This window comes from Prionailurus bengalensis, chromosome C2 (genome assembly GCF_016509475.1).
Source record: "Prionailurus bengalensis isolate Pbe53 chromosome C2, Fcat_Pben_1.1_paternal_pri, whole genome shotgun sequence".
Taxonomy (NCBI): domain Eukaryota; kingdom Metazoa; phylum Chordata; class Mammalia; order Carnivora; family Felidae; genus Prionailurus; species Prionailurus bengalensis.
In genome coordinates this window covers 115,136,421-115,151,733 of record NC_057350.1, presented here as the reverse complement: position 1 = coordinate 115,151,733, position 15,313 = coordinate 115,136,421, and the positions used below count along the sequence as shown (strand labels likewise).

The window sequence follows — 15,313 nt, the reverse complement described above, 5'->3', positions numbered from 1 at the left end:
AGGAGAAGAAGAAAAAACAATGTACAAGATGTAAAGTTTGCTATTGCTGAGATATTTAGATCCTATAATGGGTTGAATTTAGATATGCAGCATGAATGGGTATGAATTTAGGTATGGCTTCTATTCCCTCACAGTGTTAATTTATAGCAAGTTGGTAGGGGCAGGGTAGGGAGATTGCAGATCAACATCTTAGGGCACCCCTGTGACTGCATCTCAGCCTTAGCTCACACAGTTTCAGAAGGTTTGTGGGAGCATAGAGACGTTATTTGCAGAGCTGGCTCCATGCTGGAAGAGATGGTACCAAATATAGCGGCCCAGGTCTGCTGCTTTGCTCTTTTTATACTGATAGATCATTTTAGTGTTTTATGTAAAGCTACAAAAATGCATGTGAATCTTTTGTCATCCCCGATTCTGCTGGAAAGTAGTTGAAATAAAAAGCTATTTTTATTCTAGTATTCTTAGCAATCTGTAAATATTTTCAGAAGATATTTCAATTATTGGGGGCAAACTTCTTGTGTTATCATTTTTGTTTGTTTTTGTATTTGGTGAAGCTTGAATATAACAATAGCCTTAAAACTTAAAAATTGCTTGGGGGGTGGGGGCGCCTGGGTGGCTCAGTCGGTTAAGCGGCCGACTTCGGCTCAGGTCATGATCTTGTGGTCCATGAGTTCAAGCCCCGCGTCGGGCTCTGTGCTGACAGCTCAGAGCCTGGAGCCTGTTTAGGATTCTGTGTCTCCCTCTCTCTGACCCTCCCCCGTTCATGCTCTGTCTTTCTCTGTCTCAAAAATAAATAAACGTTAAAAAAAAATTTTTTTTTAATAAAAATTAAAAAAAATAAAAAAAATTGCTTGGGGATAGATATAATTTGATTTCATGTTTTTGTTTTTTTTTCTTAAGTACTATGGTGTCCTGAACATCTATGAAGGGAGGACTTGACCTGGTTTTATTTCCCTTTTATTGAGATTTTTTGTGTGGCATTGGACCCTTGTGTTATGAAGTGCCAGGCTTCACTGCCTAAAACATCATCCAGCAGCGGATTACCATGTAGTGTTACTGGCACTATACTGGCAGCACAGGACTACAACGGGGAAGTCAGTCCTATTACTGACCGTTATATAGGCCCTTCCCTAGACTGAAGGTATTTTACAATGCAGAATTTTGCAGCCGTGTCAAATTTGCTCACACAACAAAAATACTATTCCTATTCTGATCATAGTTTCATTCTATGAGTCCCTGTCAACTTTTGGAATAGTAATACCACAGAAAGTAATAACATGGTTAATGACAAAAGGGAGTAAGGCATGTAGCATTCTCCATCCCTCCACCCACAACATACGTATTTTTGTAGCTTTTTCCAGTCAAGCAATGGAGAAGGTGGAGAATAGAGAGGAAGGTACAGCTCCTGTAAATTCCTTTGCCAGTGTTTTATACCACATCTCATAGGGGAACATAGAGTACAGGGGCTGTGTCCATTGTACCTGGTATAAGAAGTTCGTGGAAAGCATATATGAGAGAAGAGGGAGTATATTTTTATTAATAGTGGCTTCAGGGTTTTACCATAGGAGGGACTGCTGAGTAGTAATTTGGTTGGGGTGGAGGTTTTTGTTGACATACCACCCAAGGTACTACCATTGTTTTAATGTGATGTTGCATGTAAAACATGCAGAATTTTGTCCAGGTTACTAAATTCAGTAAATAACATGTTTCCGGGATGAACACAGTAAGTATTGATTGGCTGATTTCCTCTACCCAGTCTAAAAGCTTCTTTAATTATACAGGCAAGTTATTTTGGCAAATATGAAAATAAACTGAAAGATGGAGAAAGTATCTCTTAAATTATTAGAAATCATATTTTAGAAAATGTGTCTAGTGGACTGAATCGTAATGTCTAATTGCCTTTTAAAATGTTTTTCTTTGTTTTTAATTAACATTATAACTTGGCACTCCTTAATATTTCTCAATTATTACTTTTTGTTTTCTTGTAGGGGCCACATTGTCTTAGTTCCAGAATTTAGTCTTCCTCTGGAATACTATCTAATCCCCTTCCTTATCATAGTGGGGATCTGTCTCATCTTAATCGTCATTTTCATGGTAGGTAAATCAATGCTAAGTATATTTTTAAACATAGTAGGGATGATTCTAAAAACATTGTATTGAGTGAGAGGAGCCTTCCATAAACGAGTACCTATCGTATGAATCCGTTTATATGATTGGGTCTGGAAAAGGTGAAGATAATCTGGGGGCAGGGAAAATCAGAGCAGTGATTGCTTCTGGGGGGCTAGAGAAGGGTGAGGGATTTACTGACAAGGGTATGAGGGAACTTTTCAGGGTAAGTCATGTTCTGTATCTTGAGAGAGGTTTAGGTTGCATACATATCACTTAAATTTTGTGCATTTCATTGTATATAAATTTTACCTAAGGGGAAAAAAATACTAAACTCTGAGCAATGATTTATATGCTAAAGTATTTTGGGGGACATATACTGATTGTCTGCAACTTACTTTGAAGTACACTGTAAAAAAAAAAACAAACTAGAAAAAGAGGTGTATTGATGGGTACATAGATGGTTGGGTAGATAGGTGATACAAAGTGCAGTTCAAAGTTAGTTATAGAATCTAGGTAATGGATATATGGGTATTATAAAATTCTTTCAACTCTTCTCCATTTTTGAAATTTTTCATATTAAAATGTAAATAAAGAATGGTATGAGGGCTTGAGGGTAAGGGCAATGACACGTTACTTCTCCAAAACAGTGGTTACCAAAGTATGCTCCCAGGACTCTTAATGGGTCTGTGAGGTCAAAATTATTTTCATGATAATATTAAGATATTATTTGCCTTTGTCACTCTCATTCCTTCACGGTTTAAGGCGGAAGTTTCTAGAAACTACGTGGTTTGTGATATCAAAACAAATTGAAGGCAGAAGCAGATAAAACCACTGTATTAAGATAGATACTAAAGAGAATTGCAATGACATAAAATAACCCCAGTATACTCACTTTTTAATTTTTTAATAAATAATATTTATATTAATGTCCAATGAGTTTATTATTTATATGGGCATTATAGTTTAACTTAGAGATTAAATGCCATCTTTGAAATGTTCAGTCTTTCTGTGATGCTGTGGTATTTCTCATTTGTTTAGAACTTTTATATCCACCAGTTTAATCATTTTTTTCTGTAAACATTTTGCATATCTTTTGTTTGACTTTTGAAATTGCATTTTCTAAATGGTTATTATTAGGATATAAGAATATTATTGATTTTTTTAAAATAAACTTTTAATTTTGGAATGTTAAGATTTACACAAAAATCGCAAAGAAGAATATTCTTGTACATTCCTCTTCTAGTTTCTCCCATTGTTAACATTTTATGTTACCGTGGTTCATTTGTCACTAAGAAAGTGACCTTGGTACCTTACTAGTAACTAAACTCTAGACTTTGTATAGATTTCAGTATTTTTTCCTTTAATGCTCACTTTCTGTTCCAGGATCCAAAACAGGGCACCACACAGTTAGCATGTCTTCCCAGCCTCCTCTGTTCTGTGACAGTCTCTCAGTTAGTCTCTCCGTGTTTCTAATAACCTTAGTCTTGGGGAGTGTTGGCCAGGTATCCTGTAGAATGTCCCTCATCTGATAGCAGTTTTTCTTATGATTAGACTGGGTTATGGGTTTTTTTGAGGAGTAGGGAGTAGGTTTTTGAAAACAGAGGTGAGGGGCGCCTGGGTGGCGCAGTCGGTTAAACGTCCGACTTCAGCCAGGTCACAATCTTGCGGTCCGTGAGTTCGAGCCCCGCGTCAGGCTCTGGGCTGATGGCTCAGAGACTGGAGCCTGTTTCCGATTCTGTGTCTCCCTCTCTCTCTGCCCCTCCCCCGTTCATGCTCTGTCTCTCTCTGTCCCAAAAATAAATAAACGTTCAAAAAAAAAATTTAAAAAAAAAAACAAAAAGAGAGGTGAACTGCCAGGGGGTACATGATATCTGCATAACATAACTAATGGTATTAACACTCATCCCTTGATTAAGCCAGATTTCTCCACTGCACAGTTAATATTTTTCTCTTTTTCTATTCTGTTCTTACTTTGGAAGTGAGGCACTGAGTGTAACCCATCCTATAGGTGGGGAGGGGCAGGCATTAAGATCTGAAGTGAGGAGTAGGAGAGAGTATCTGCCACGTATATTATATTACTTGGAATTCTTTTGTAAGAAAGATTTGTCTCTTCTTGGCATTTATTTATTTATTCAATCATTTATTTATATTGGTTACATACTCCTATATATTTATTTTATTCTTTGGGTTAGAATCCAATACCACATTATTTATGTTGTTTAAATTTTGAGCTTTGGCCATGAGGAGCTCTGTCAGACTAGGTCATGTGTCCCTTTGATTTGATCCATCTTTTTGTTTTTCTAAGCACTTCTTTTGTATCTGGTACTATAAGAAGCTTCAGGATCTTCTTACATTTTTTTTTTGCCCCGGCCCTAGAATTAGATGTTTCTCCAAGGAGCCCTGGTTTCTTTTATTGAAGAGTTGTATTTAGAAACCGAAAGTTGGACACTGGACATTGTTTTTATATATCAATCTTGTATCTACAAACTTGCTGAATTCTATGGTAATTTGAATTTGTTCTTTCTCTTGGGCTTTCAGTATAGAGCAAGGAATAATAGAAAGAACAACATACAAAAAATGTAAGCAGAGTAGCAGTAGATGTAAATACTCTTAAGCTGATAAAGATTATTAACTAAAAACTGAAAAATGAACATCATTAAATGGTTAATTTATTAGAAGATTTCCCTTGAGGGGTTTCTGGGCATCCGACTTCGGCTCAGGTCATGATCTCACAGTTCGTGGGTTCGAGCCCTCTGTCGGGCTCTGTGCTGACGTGTCGGAGCCTGGAGCCTGCTTTGGATTCTGTGTCTCCCTCTCTCTCTCTCTCAAAGAGTGTCTCTCCCTTCTTGTGCTCTCTCTCTTTCTCTCTTAAAAATAAACGTTAAAAAAAAGACATTCCTTGAAAGTCAGAAACGACAAAAAAGGATGCCTGTTGTTGCACCTCTTATTTAACATTATGCCAAATTTTCTGATAAATCAAGAGAAAAAAGCCATATAAGGCTTAGAAATAAAGAAATCAAACTTTTCTTTTTCCTTATTTAATGATGAATGGGCGCAGAATTATGTCTTTTATCTGTTGTAATGATCATTGGGTTTTTTTTCTCTTTTAGTCTGTTTTTATGGTGGATTACATTAATTTATTTTGTACATTATAAAAATCTTGTATTTGGAATACACTTTATTTGATTATGATGTGTAAGTTTTGTCTTTCATTTTGGATTATTCAGATTTCTAATATGGATCAGTTCTACATTTGTACATAGATGCAAAAAATCCTAAATAAAATATTAGCATTCTGAATGTCCAGGTAAGGGAAAGCTTTGGAATTATGGAGCTAGAATGATCTTAACATCAAAAGCAGACAATCCCATAAGCACATGGAACAGCTACTATAGAAAACAGTATGACAGTTCCTCAAAAAATTAAACAATGAGTTATCATATCCAGCAATTCCACTTTGGGTATATACCCAAAAGAATTGAAAACAGTTGTACAGATATTTGTGCACTTATGTTCATAGCTGCATTATTTGCAATACTGAAAGGTGGAAGCAACCAAATTGTCCATCGATGGATGAATAGAGAAACAAAATGTGGTATAGACATACAATGGAATGTTAGCCTTAGAAAGGAAGGCAGTTCTGGCACAGGTACAGTATGGGTGAACCTTAAAGACATGCTAAATGAGGGGTACCTGGGTGTCTCAGTCAGTCAAGCGTCCCACGTCGGCTCAGGTCATGATCTCATGTTTCATGGGTTCAAGCCCCACATCAGGCTCTGTGCTTACAGCTCGGAGTCTCAAGCCTGCTTCAGGTTCTGTGTCTCCCTCTCTCTCTGCCCCTCCGCCTGCTCACTCTCTGTCTCACTCTCTCTCTCTCTCTCTCTCAAAAATAAACATTAAAAAAAATTTGAAAAAAGACATGCTAAATGAAATAAATGAAATAAGCTAAATGAAATAAGACTTGCTAAATGAAACAGTTACAAAAGTACAAATAGTGTATGATTCTATTTATATATGATACCTAGAGTAGTCAGATTCAGAGACACAAAGTAGAATGGTAGTTGCCAGGACCTGTGGAGAGGGGGAAGGTGGGGAATTATTGTTTAATGGGCACAGAGTTTCAGTTTTGCAAGATGAAAAGAGTTTTATGGATGGATGGTGGTGATGGTAGCACAGTAATGTGAATGTAGTTAGTGCCACCCAGGTATACACTTAAAAATGGTTCAGAGTAAATTTAGCGTTATGTGTATTTTACCATATAGTTGACCCTCGAGTAACATGGGTTTGAACTGCATGGGTCCACTAATCAGTTACAAATAAATAACTAGACTAGATTAAACTAGCCCCATAAAACTAATTACCCTTATTTTCTGTTTTCTAACATAGTTTTTGATAAAGTTGGGGTTATGTATTACTTTTTGGTGAAGGTTGTTTACAAAATCATCTAGACCTGCTGACTGTGTTCATAGTTACCTGGACATTCAGATGGTTGTCTACTTTTTCATACGAAATTATATTTCTAAGAAATTGTCTATTTTATCTGTTTTCAAGTATAGGGGGGATCAGGTGATTAATATTTATATATTCACATAACTATATTTTAAGTTTATCTTGAGAGAAAGAGAGAGAGTGCAAGTGGGGGGACAGGCAGAGAGAAAGAGGGAGAGAGAGAATCCCAAGCACTGACAGTGCAGAGCTCAATGTGGGGCTCGAACCATGAGATCATGACCTGAGCTGAAGTCAGACGCTTAGCTGACTGAGCCACTCAGGCACCCTTCACATAACAATTTAAAGAGCATTTCTTTCTTTCTTTCTTTCTTTCTTTCTTTCTTTCTTTCTTTCTTTCTTTCTTTCTTTCTTTCTTTCTTTCAAGAATTTCTACTGTATGTGAAATGAGTTCTCTTTATTCATATCTGCCCGTGCCTTTTCACAGTGTTATTAATTTATCTGTTTTGTCTTTCAAAGAAGTAGACCTTCACGGTTTTCTTTTTCCTTTCACTAAACAAATATTCATTTCACATCTATGATGAATTAGGCACTGCTCTATGATCTGAAGATCCATCACTGTACTTAAAATTGTTAAAAATCTCCGATGTAAAGCAGCTTCGATTCCACTGCAAATTATATTCTAAAGTCTTCACTGTTTTATGTCTCTCATGAATTTCTGCTCTTAGCATCATTTTTCTTCTGTTTTGTTTGGATATATTGCTTTTCTTTTTCTAGCTTGTTCAGCTGAATGCTTATTAGTTTTTTTCTTTCCAGATTTAGATTTAAATGCATTTAGATTATAAATTTCTGTTTAACAGTGATGTTAGCCTCAATTCCTAGCATTTGATAAGGAATATTATTTCAATTTGGTTTACATTTAAAAATATTTTTTGTTGTTATATAGAATATTTCTTTAGCACTCTTGATGTTTCCATTCATGTGAAGGGAGAACTCAAGTTACTCTAATTCCTAGCTCTTCCTTACCCTCTCACTCATTTGGTCTTAGGGGAGATGAAGTATCTTATGTGTGTGGTGTATTTGGGAAGAATAAACCTAGCGCATGCGTCGCTCAGCTCCACCTGTCTCTTGGGATTAACCTATTTCCAGCTTCTCCAGGACTAGTTCTGCAATTCTGGGGGTGAGTGAAGGGAAGGCCTGTTCCATTCCAGAGGAGTTTTGTCTGTACCTGGCTGGGTAAGGCAGTCTCATTCTGTGGTTCAGTAAAAAGTTCTAAATCTTTCTCCACTGCATTAGGTACTCCACCTGCATCTATTTGCTAGTTCATGATCTTATTTCTCAAGTTATTTAGAATCCAGGTGGCAAAGAGGCATGCTAATTTTAAGGCCCCCTCAGAAACTCAAATGTCCATTATGATTTCTTCTGAGACTTGTAAACTATTTTAATAAAGTTTTACATTTCCAAAGAGCATATATATTTTTCTGTATCTTCTTTTTTTCTATTGATTTCTAATTCAATTTTATTGTGGTCAGAAGACATTGTATGTTATAGATTCTTTGGTTATTTCCAAAGACCTGCTTTGTGGCCATATTTTGTGAACACTCCCCATATATGTGAAAAGAATTGTGGAGTTCAAAGTTCTATATATGTACATTAGTTTGAGCTTTCGCATTTGTTTTGTGTATTTTTTTTATTTTAAAAACCATTTTGACATAGAATTCACATAACATAAAATTGACACACCTAAAGTGTCTAATTCAGTGGTTTTTAGTATATTCATAGAATTTGTGCAGTCATCACAATTCTCTATGTTTGTTTGGTACTTTTCTGTTTTCTAAAACAGTGCTAGGCAATAGAACAATACTGTGAAGCCAAATTTATTGTAATTTAAAATTTTCTGGTAGTCAAATGAAAAAGATAAAAAGAGGGGCACGTGGTTGCTCAGTCGACTGAGGGTCCAACTCTCGAGATCTACTCAGGTCATGATCTCATAGTCATGAGATAAAGCCCCATGTGGGCGGGTTCTGTGCTGAGTGTGGAGCCTGCCTGGGATTCTTTCTCCCCCCTTCTCTCTCTCTGCCCCTCACCTGCTTGTGTACTTTCTCTCTCTCAAAATAAATCAGTAAACTTAGAGAAAAAAAAAGATAAAAAGAAAAAGGTGAGATTAAATACTAAATCTAAAATGTATTTCAGTATTCAATTAATATAAGTAATTATGAAATATGTTTTACATTCTTTTTTTTCTAAGTATTTACAATCTGGTGTATATTTTATAATTTTACAGCAAATTTCAAATGAGACTAGCCATATATTGAGTGTTCAGTAGCTACATGTACCTAGTGGCTACTATATCAGGCAGCATAGGTCTGTAGTCTTTAAATTTTTTCTCTGCTTTAGCTATAAATTACTGAACTTGGAATTTGGGTATTTCTCCTATAATTTTGTCCTTTTTAGATGAAGTGTTGTTTTTTTTTATTGTCATGTTACCTCCTAATGATTTTTGTCTTAAATTCTATTTTACTTGATACATCAGCTTTCTTTTGCTTAATATTTTCATGGCATATCTTTATTCCTTTATTTTTTACCTTTATATTTTTATTAATGTGTCATTAATTTTAATCTTGTGTCTTGTAAATAGCATATAGTTGGATTTTTTTCCTTATCCAATATGATACACTCTTCAGAAAAAAAAAAACCTGGTAAATTTAATCCACTTACATTTTTGCAATTACACATACATTTGGAATAATTTCTATTGTTTACTTTTAGTTTGTTTCTTCTTCTTTGAAGATTTGGATGACTCCACTTTCTCCTACTGGTTTAAAAGCTTAGATTATAGTGTTCTTCTAGTGGTTACTATTGAATTTTTAAAAAGCATTTATTGAGGTATAATTAACACATGACAAACTGCACATATTTAAATTGTACAGTTTGGTAAGTTTTGACACACACACCTGTGAAACCACTACCACAATCACTATTGAAATATCAGTCAGCTCAAAAAATTTCCTCATGCTCCTTGATAATCCCTGCCTCTCACCGGTCATGTCCTCATCCTCCCCCACCTCCCCCTCCTCGCCCGATCCCTAGACAACTACAGGTCTGCTTTTGGTCACTATAGATTAGTTTGTATTTTCTTCAGTTTTCTACACATGGAATTGTATATTATGTCCTCTTTTGTGTCTGCCTTCTTTCTCTCAGAACAATTATTTTGAGGTTAATATAGTTTTTGAGTATATTTATTCTTTTTTTTTTTTTTTTTTAACCCAGTTGTATTTGATTGTATGAATATATCACAGGTTTTGTTTTTGTTTTTGTTTTTTTAATCTATTTACCCATCGATAGGCATTTGGGTCGTTTCTGGGTTTTGGATATTACAAATAAAGCTGACATGGACATTTGTGTACAAGTTGTTATACAGACGTGTACTTTTATTTCTGTAAGTATGAGTGGGGTAATTGAGTATAGGGTAATTGTGTGTTTAAATTTAAGAAATCATCAGCATCCAGAGTGGTTGTACCAGTAGTGTATCCCAGTGCCAGTAACTCCACCTCCTTGCCAACACTCGATATAGTCAGTCTTTTTAATTTTAGCCATTCTATTCTATATAGTGGTATTTGTGATTTGAACTAATTATGTTGAATTGAGTATCTCTTCCAGTGCTTATTTACCATGGTTGTATCTTCTGTGGTGAAGTGTTTATTCACATATTTTGCCCTTTATTTTGTCTATTGGGTTGCTTATTTTTTTGTTGTTGTTTATTGTGTTTTGAGTTCTTTATAAATTCTGGATACAATTCCTTATCAGATATGCAATTTGCAACTATTTTCTCTCAGTCTGTGTCTTGTCTTTTATTTTTTAATAGTGTCTTCTGAGGACAGAAGTCCTTCATATTGATATAGCCAAATTGGTCAAAATTTTCTTTTCATGGATATAATTTTGGCATTTGGCTCTGCCCCTGTGGACTACTTTTCATTTTTTCAAGCATAGTAACTTACAGTTGAAGTGTCTTATAGATTTTATCTGAATACTTCTGAATATTCATAGTACAGGTGTTAGGTAGTACTTCTATTCAGTTTGCTGCTACAACTGAGAGTGTGGTGACTAATAAATGTATGTTTGAAAATTTTATTAGTTTATAATTAACAGGAATTTCAACTCTGCCTTCTTCTTGGTCCAGTGGAATCTTTGTAATCTATGGTCTACCATTTCTATTTGCATAACAAAACTAGTTTTATGTTATTTATAATGTTTCTGTTAAAGTAAGTAAAGATAATTTGGGTCAACGAATAAAAATTCAAAAGCATAATTTTTGGGGTAACTAATCACCTGTGTAATTAGTGCTTTAATTAGTGCTTCAATTAATAATACGATTAGGGTGTAAGTAAACTGAATTTGATTTGCAGGAGCTATCCAGACACTTAAAACATGTCTATTATTTTAATAGCCATTTTCTATTTGCATGTTTAATATCTGATTTCTTTTTTTTTCTTTTATTTTTAGATCACAAAATTTGTCCAGGATAGACATAGAGCTAGAAGAAACAGACTTCGTAAAGATCAACTTAAGAAACTCCCCGTGCATAAATTCAAGAAAGGTAAGTGGATATTTTTATTTTCTAAATAATCACCGTTAGTTTATTTAAGAATACATTCTGACCTTACTCTAGAACTACCTTCTGTGTCTTTGCCATACCCTGTGCCTAATATTCTGTTAACAGTGAGCAGATGTGGGAGGTGGTCTTTTGCTGTGGGGTACTCTGGTGAAGGCAAGACGGGGGGCAAACGGTCTGCAGAGAATTTATGAACAGTAGTGAAACTTGACCAGAATGCTTCTTCTTGTCATCGTGTGCCGGCATTTCTGAACCTAAGTGGATAAAATACTTCTGTGCATTAGGATGGTCTACTCTCCTTGACACTGGGTCCACTCTCTCTCCTACCGTATACCACCCACTGTATTAACATTGCATTAACTAAACACATAGTTAATACTGTTGCATTAACTAAACACACATGTAGCTATTATATGTCAATGTATTTTAAATATATTGTTTGATTTGATTTTCATATTCCTGTGAACTGGGTACTTTAATGGGCATTATGGTTGAGGAAACAGAGGGTCAGAGAGGCAAAAAACTTTAATGCCACACAACCAGTACTGACAGAGCTGGGGAGGGGTGTGTGTCTAATAATCTAGCCAATGTAATTTCTACTGCTTATGCTTTAGTGAGCTTTTAGTGCAGGTACATGCTTGTTAAATCCTTTTGGCTAGTAGTCCCCAGACTCTTCAATTCTATATACCAGTAAAAGTGTTCTGTTTTTTAATTCAGCAGAGAAAATGCATAGAGAGGAGAAACGGTGAAGGCATTAAAATTGAGTTCTGCCAAAATTTTATTTTCCAAGTAATAAAGTGTTTTTAAAACCTTCCGTTTATAATAACCATTATTTTATGAAAAATATAAAATTTAATTAAAAAAGGAAAAACCACATGTTAAGAGGAATAAATAAGAGACATTTATAAAAATGTACTGCACTGTCATCATTCAGTGTGGATTAAAGTAGAAGTTATTCATAGGCCAGAAGTAGTTTGAGGACTGGCTTTGGGGATCACTTTTTTTAAGCTCCATTTTGTGCTTATTCGTGTGTTTCCTAAACCCAGAAAAAAAGTTTAAAAAGTTGATACTGTCCTGGGCATGCATAGTTTGTTTTTCATCAGAATAAGAGGAGTATAGGATTTTAAGCAGAGGAAAGGTAATATGTCAGTTAAATATTAAAAGGGTCTTTCTGCTGCTATGTTAAGAACAGGGTATAGAGGGATAAGGGTTATATGCAGAGAGACCAGATAAAAGGCCATTACAGTAATCCAAGTGAGATATGAATGTGGGTTGGATTAAGTGGTAGCAGTGGAAGAGGTAAAGAAATCTTAAATTCTGGATATATCTGGAAGATGGAATACACTGGATTTATTAGTGGACTAGACGTGGGGAGAAAAACCATGGATGATGCCAGATTTTTGGTGTCAGCAACAGGAAGAATGGCATTGCCCTAAACAGAAATAAGGATGGTTAATGAATGGTGGAGCAAGTTCTGAGTGAAAATTGAGGAAATTCGTTTTGGATATATGGAATTTCGGATGTCTAGTAGATGTTATAAATGAGTCTGGAGTTTGAGAGGGATCTGAACTGTAAGTATTGTATAAAGATGTATTTAAATCATGAGTCTGGGTGACAGTACTAAGAGAATAAGTATAGGTGGACAGAAGAATACCAAAGACATACTGGGGCATTCCAACATTAAGTAAGAAAGAAGAGGAATAGGCAGTAGAGACAGAACAGGAGTGAACAGTTATGTCAGGGGGACATCAGAAGAGAGTGGTTTACTGGAAACTGAAGATATGCAAGTCCATCAAAGAGCAAGGAGTGATAACCTGTGTCAAATACTCCTGATAGGTAAGTAAGATGAGAGCCGACAGCTGACCTTTAGAAGTTATTGATTATCTTTGGTGAGCAGTTTTGACAGGCCAAAAAACCGGTTGTGATGGGTTTAGGAGAGAATGGAAGGAAAAGGATCAGAGACAGTAACTACAGACAATTTTTTCAAGAAATTTAACTACAAACAGAAGCAGGGAAATGGGGTAGCAGCTAGCTGGTGGAGAAGTCTGGTTAAGAAATAGCACATTTGCTGAAGGAAATTGATGATAACAGGTGACAGATGGGAGAACTGCTGTAATACCGTCTTTGAGAAGGCAAGGAGGAATGGGCTCTGGTGCACAAGTAGGTGGACTGGCCTTACATGGTAACATGGAGAGTTGAGCTAAGGGAAGGTAGAAATATGGGGGTGCAAAATCCTGGGACATGGGTATGTATGGTGGTAAGTCTGGAAGCTTTCTTCCATTTTCAGTCATCGACTGTAGATGATGATGGGAGAGGAGATACTGGAGGTTTAAAGCAGAAAGGTATGAAATATTCTGGGAGAGTAAGTGGGCAGATGGACCAGGGCAATGAACTATGATTGCCTGGCAGCCTGAACCTCACTTTAAGGTTCATTCTTATGAACCAGTCAACATAATGGTGTTTTTCTCATTTATTTATTTTGAGAGAGAGAGTGCAAGTGGCTGAAGGGCCAAGAGATGGGGAGAATCTCAAGCAGGCTCTGCATTGTCAGCACAGAGCTCCACATGGGGCTCGAACTCATGAAACCATGACCTGAGCCAAAATCAAGAGTCGGACTCTTAACCAACAGAACCACCCAGGCACCCCTGGAGTGGTGTTTATCCTTACTATCCTGTTTGGTTTTTTTTTTTAGTGTGAAGTATAACACGCAAGAAATAGAACATAATTAGCACCTCAGAAACGACTGTGTACCCTTCTAGATTATAATCCTTTCCTTCTCATTGGAAGATCATCCATTATGATAATCATTTCGTTGTCTTTGTATTAAGTTTTACCACCTATGTATTCATTCCAAAACAATATGATTGAATTTTTCCTGTTTTTGAATTGCATTTTTTTTAAGTTTTTATTTTAATCACTTGGTGCTCATCACAAGTGCACTTCTTACTTCTTAATCCCCATCACCTCACCCCCTCCTCTGGTAACCATCAGTCTGTTCTCTATGGTTAAGAGTCTGTTGCTTGGTTTGTCTTTCTGTCTCTCTCTCTCCCTGCCTCTCTCTCTCTCTCTCTCTCTCTCTGCCTCTGTCTCTCTCTCTGTTTGTTTCATAAATTCCACACGTGTGAAATCATATGGTATTTATATGTTATTTGTTTTTCTCTGGCCAATCATATGGTATTCATCTTTCCTGGCTAACTTATATTGCTTAGCATTATACTCCATCCATGTCATTGCAAATGGCAAGGTTTCATTCTCTTTTATGGTTGAATAGTGTTCAATTGTATGTACATGCCACCTCTTCTTTATCCACTCATCAGTTGATACATGAGCTGCTTCCATATCTTGGCTATTGTAAATAATGCTGCTGTAAACACAGGGTGCATGTATCCCTTTGAATTAGTGTTTTTGTACTCTTTGGAGAAATACCCAGTAGTGTCATTGCTGGATCATGTCATAGTTCTATTTTTAACTTTTTGAGGAACGTCCGCACTATTGTCCAGAGTGACTGCACCAGTTTACATTCCCAACAACAGTGTAAGAGTGTTCCTTTTTCTCCACATCCTCATCAACACCTGTTGTTTCTTGTGTTTTTGATTTTAGCTATTCTTACAGGTGTGACGTGTTATCTCCTTGTTGTTTTGATTTGCATTTCTCTAATGTTGAGTGATGATGAGCATCTGTTCATGTGTCTGTTGGCCATCTCTGTGTCTTTTTTAGAAAAATGCCTGTTCATGTCTCCTGCCCATTTTTAAACATTTTTTTTAAATGTGTATTTTTGAGAGAGAGAGGGAGAGAGAGAGAGAGAGAGAGAGAGAGAGAGAGCGAGCGAGCACGAGTTGGGGAGGAGCAGAGGGAAAAGGAAACAGAATCCAAAGCAGCTCCAGGGTTTGAGCTGTCAGCACAGACCCTGATGTGGGGCTCGTACTCATGGACTGAGAGATCATGACCTGACCCAAAGTCAGATGCTTAACTGACTGAGCCACTCAGGTGCCCCTGCCCATTTTTAACTGGATTATTTGTTTTTTTTGGACGTTGAGGATTTGTTGTTGTTGTTGTTTGTTTTAGCAGGAATTGAGTTTTATAAGTTCTTTATATATTTTGGGTATTAACCCTTTATGAGGGTTAATTTGCAAATATTTTCTTCCATTC

General features: G+C 36.2%; 1 protein-coding gene across 6 annotated transcripts in view; it reads left to right on the top strand.

Moving 5' to 3' along the window:
• RNF13 (ring finger protein 13) overlaps positions 1–15,313 on the top strand; it is a 165,891-nt gene that overhangs the window by 112,426 nt on the left and 38,152 nt on the right. For all 6 annotated transcript variants that reach the window (XM_043595143.1, XM_043595140.1, XM_043595141.1 and 3 more), the window contains 2 exons: positions 1,986–2,091; positions 11,056–11,149. In XM_043595143.1, coding sequence (XP_043451078.1) covers positions 1,986–2,091; positions 11,056–11,149 — 200 coding nt within the window. The remainder of the gene's footprint in view (positions 1–1,985; positions 2,092–11,055; positions 11,150–15,313) is intronic.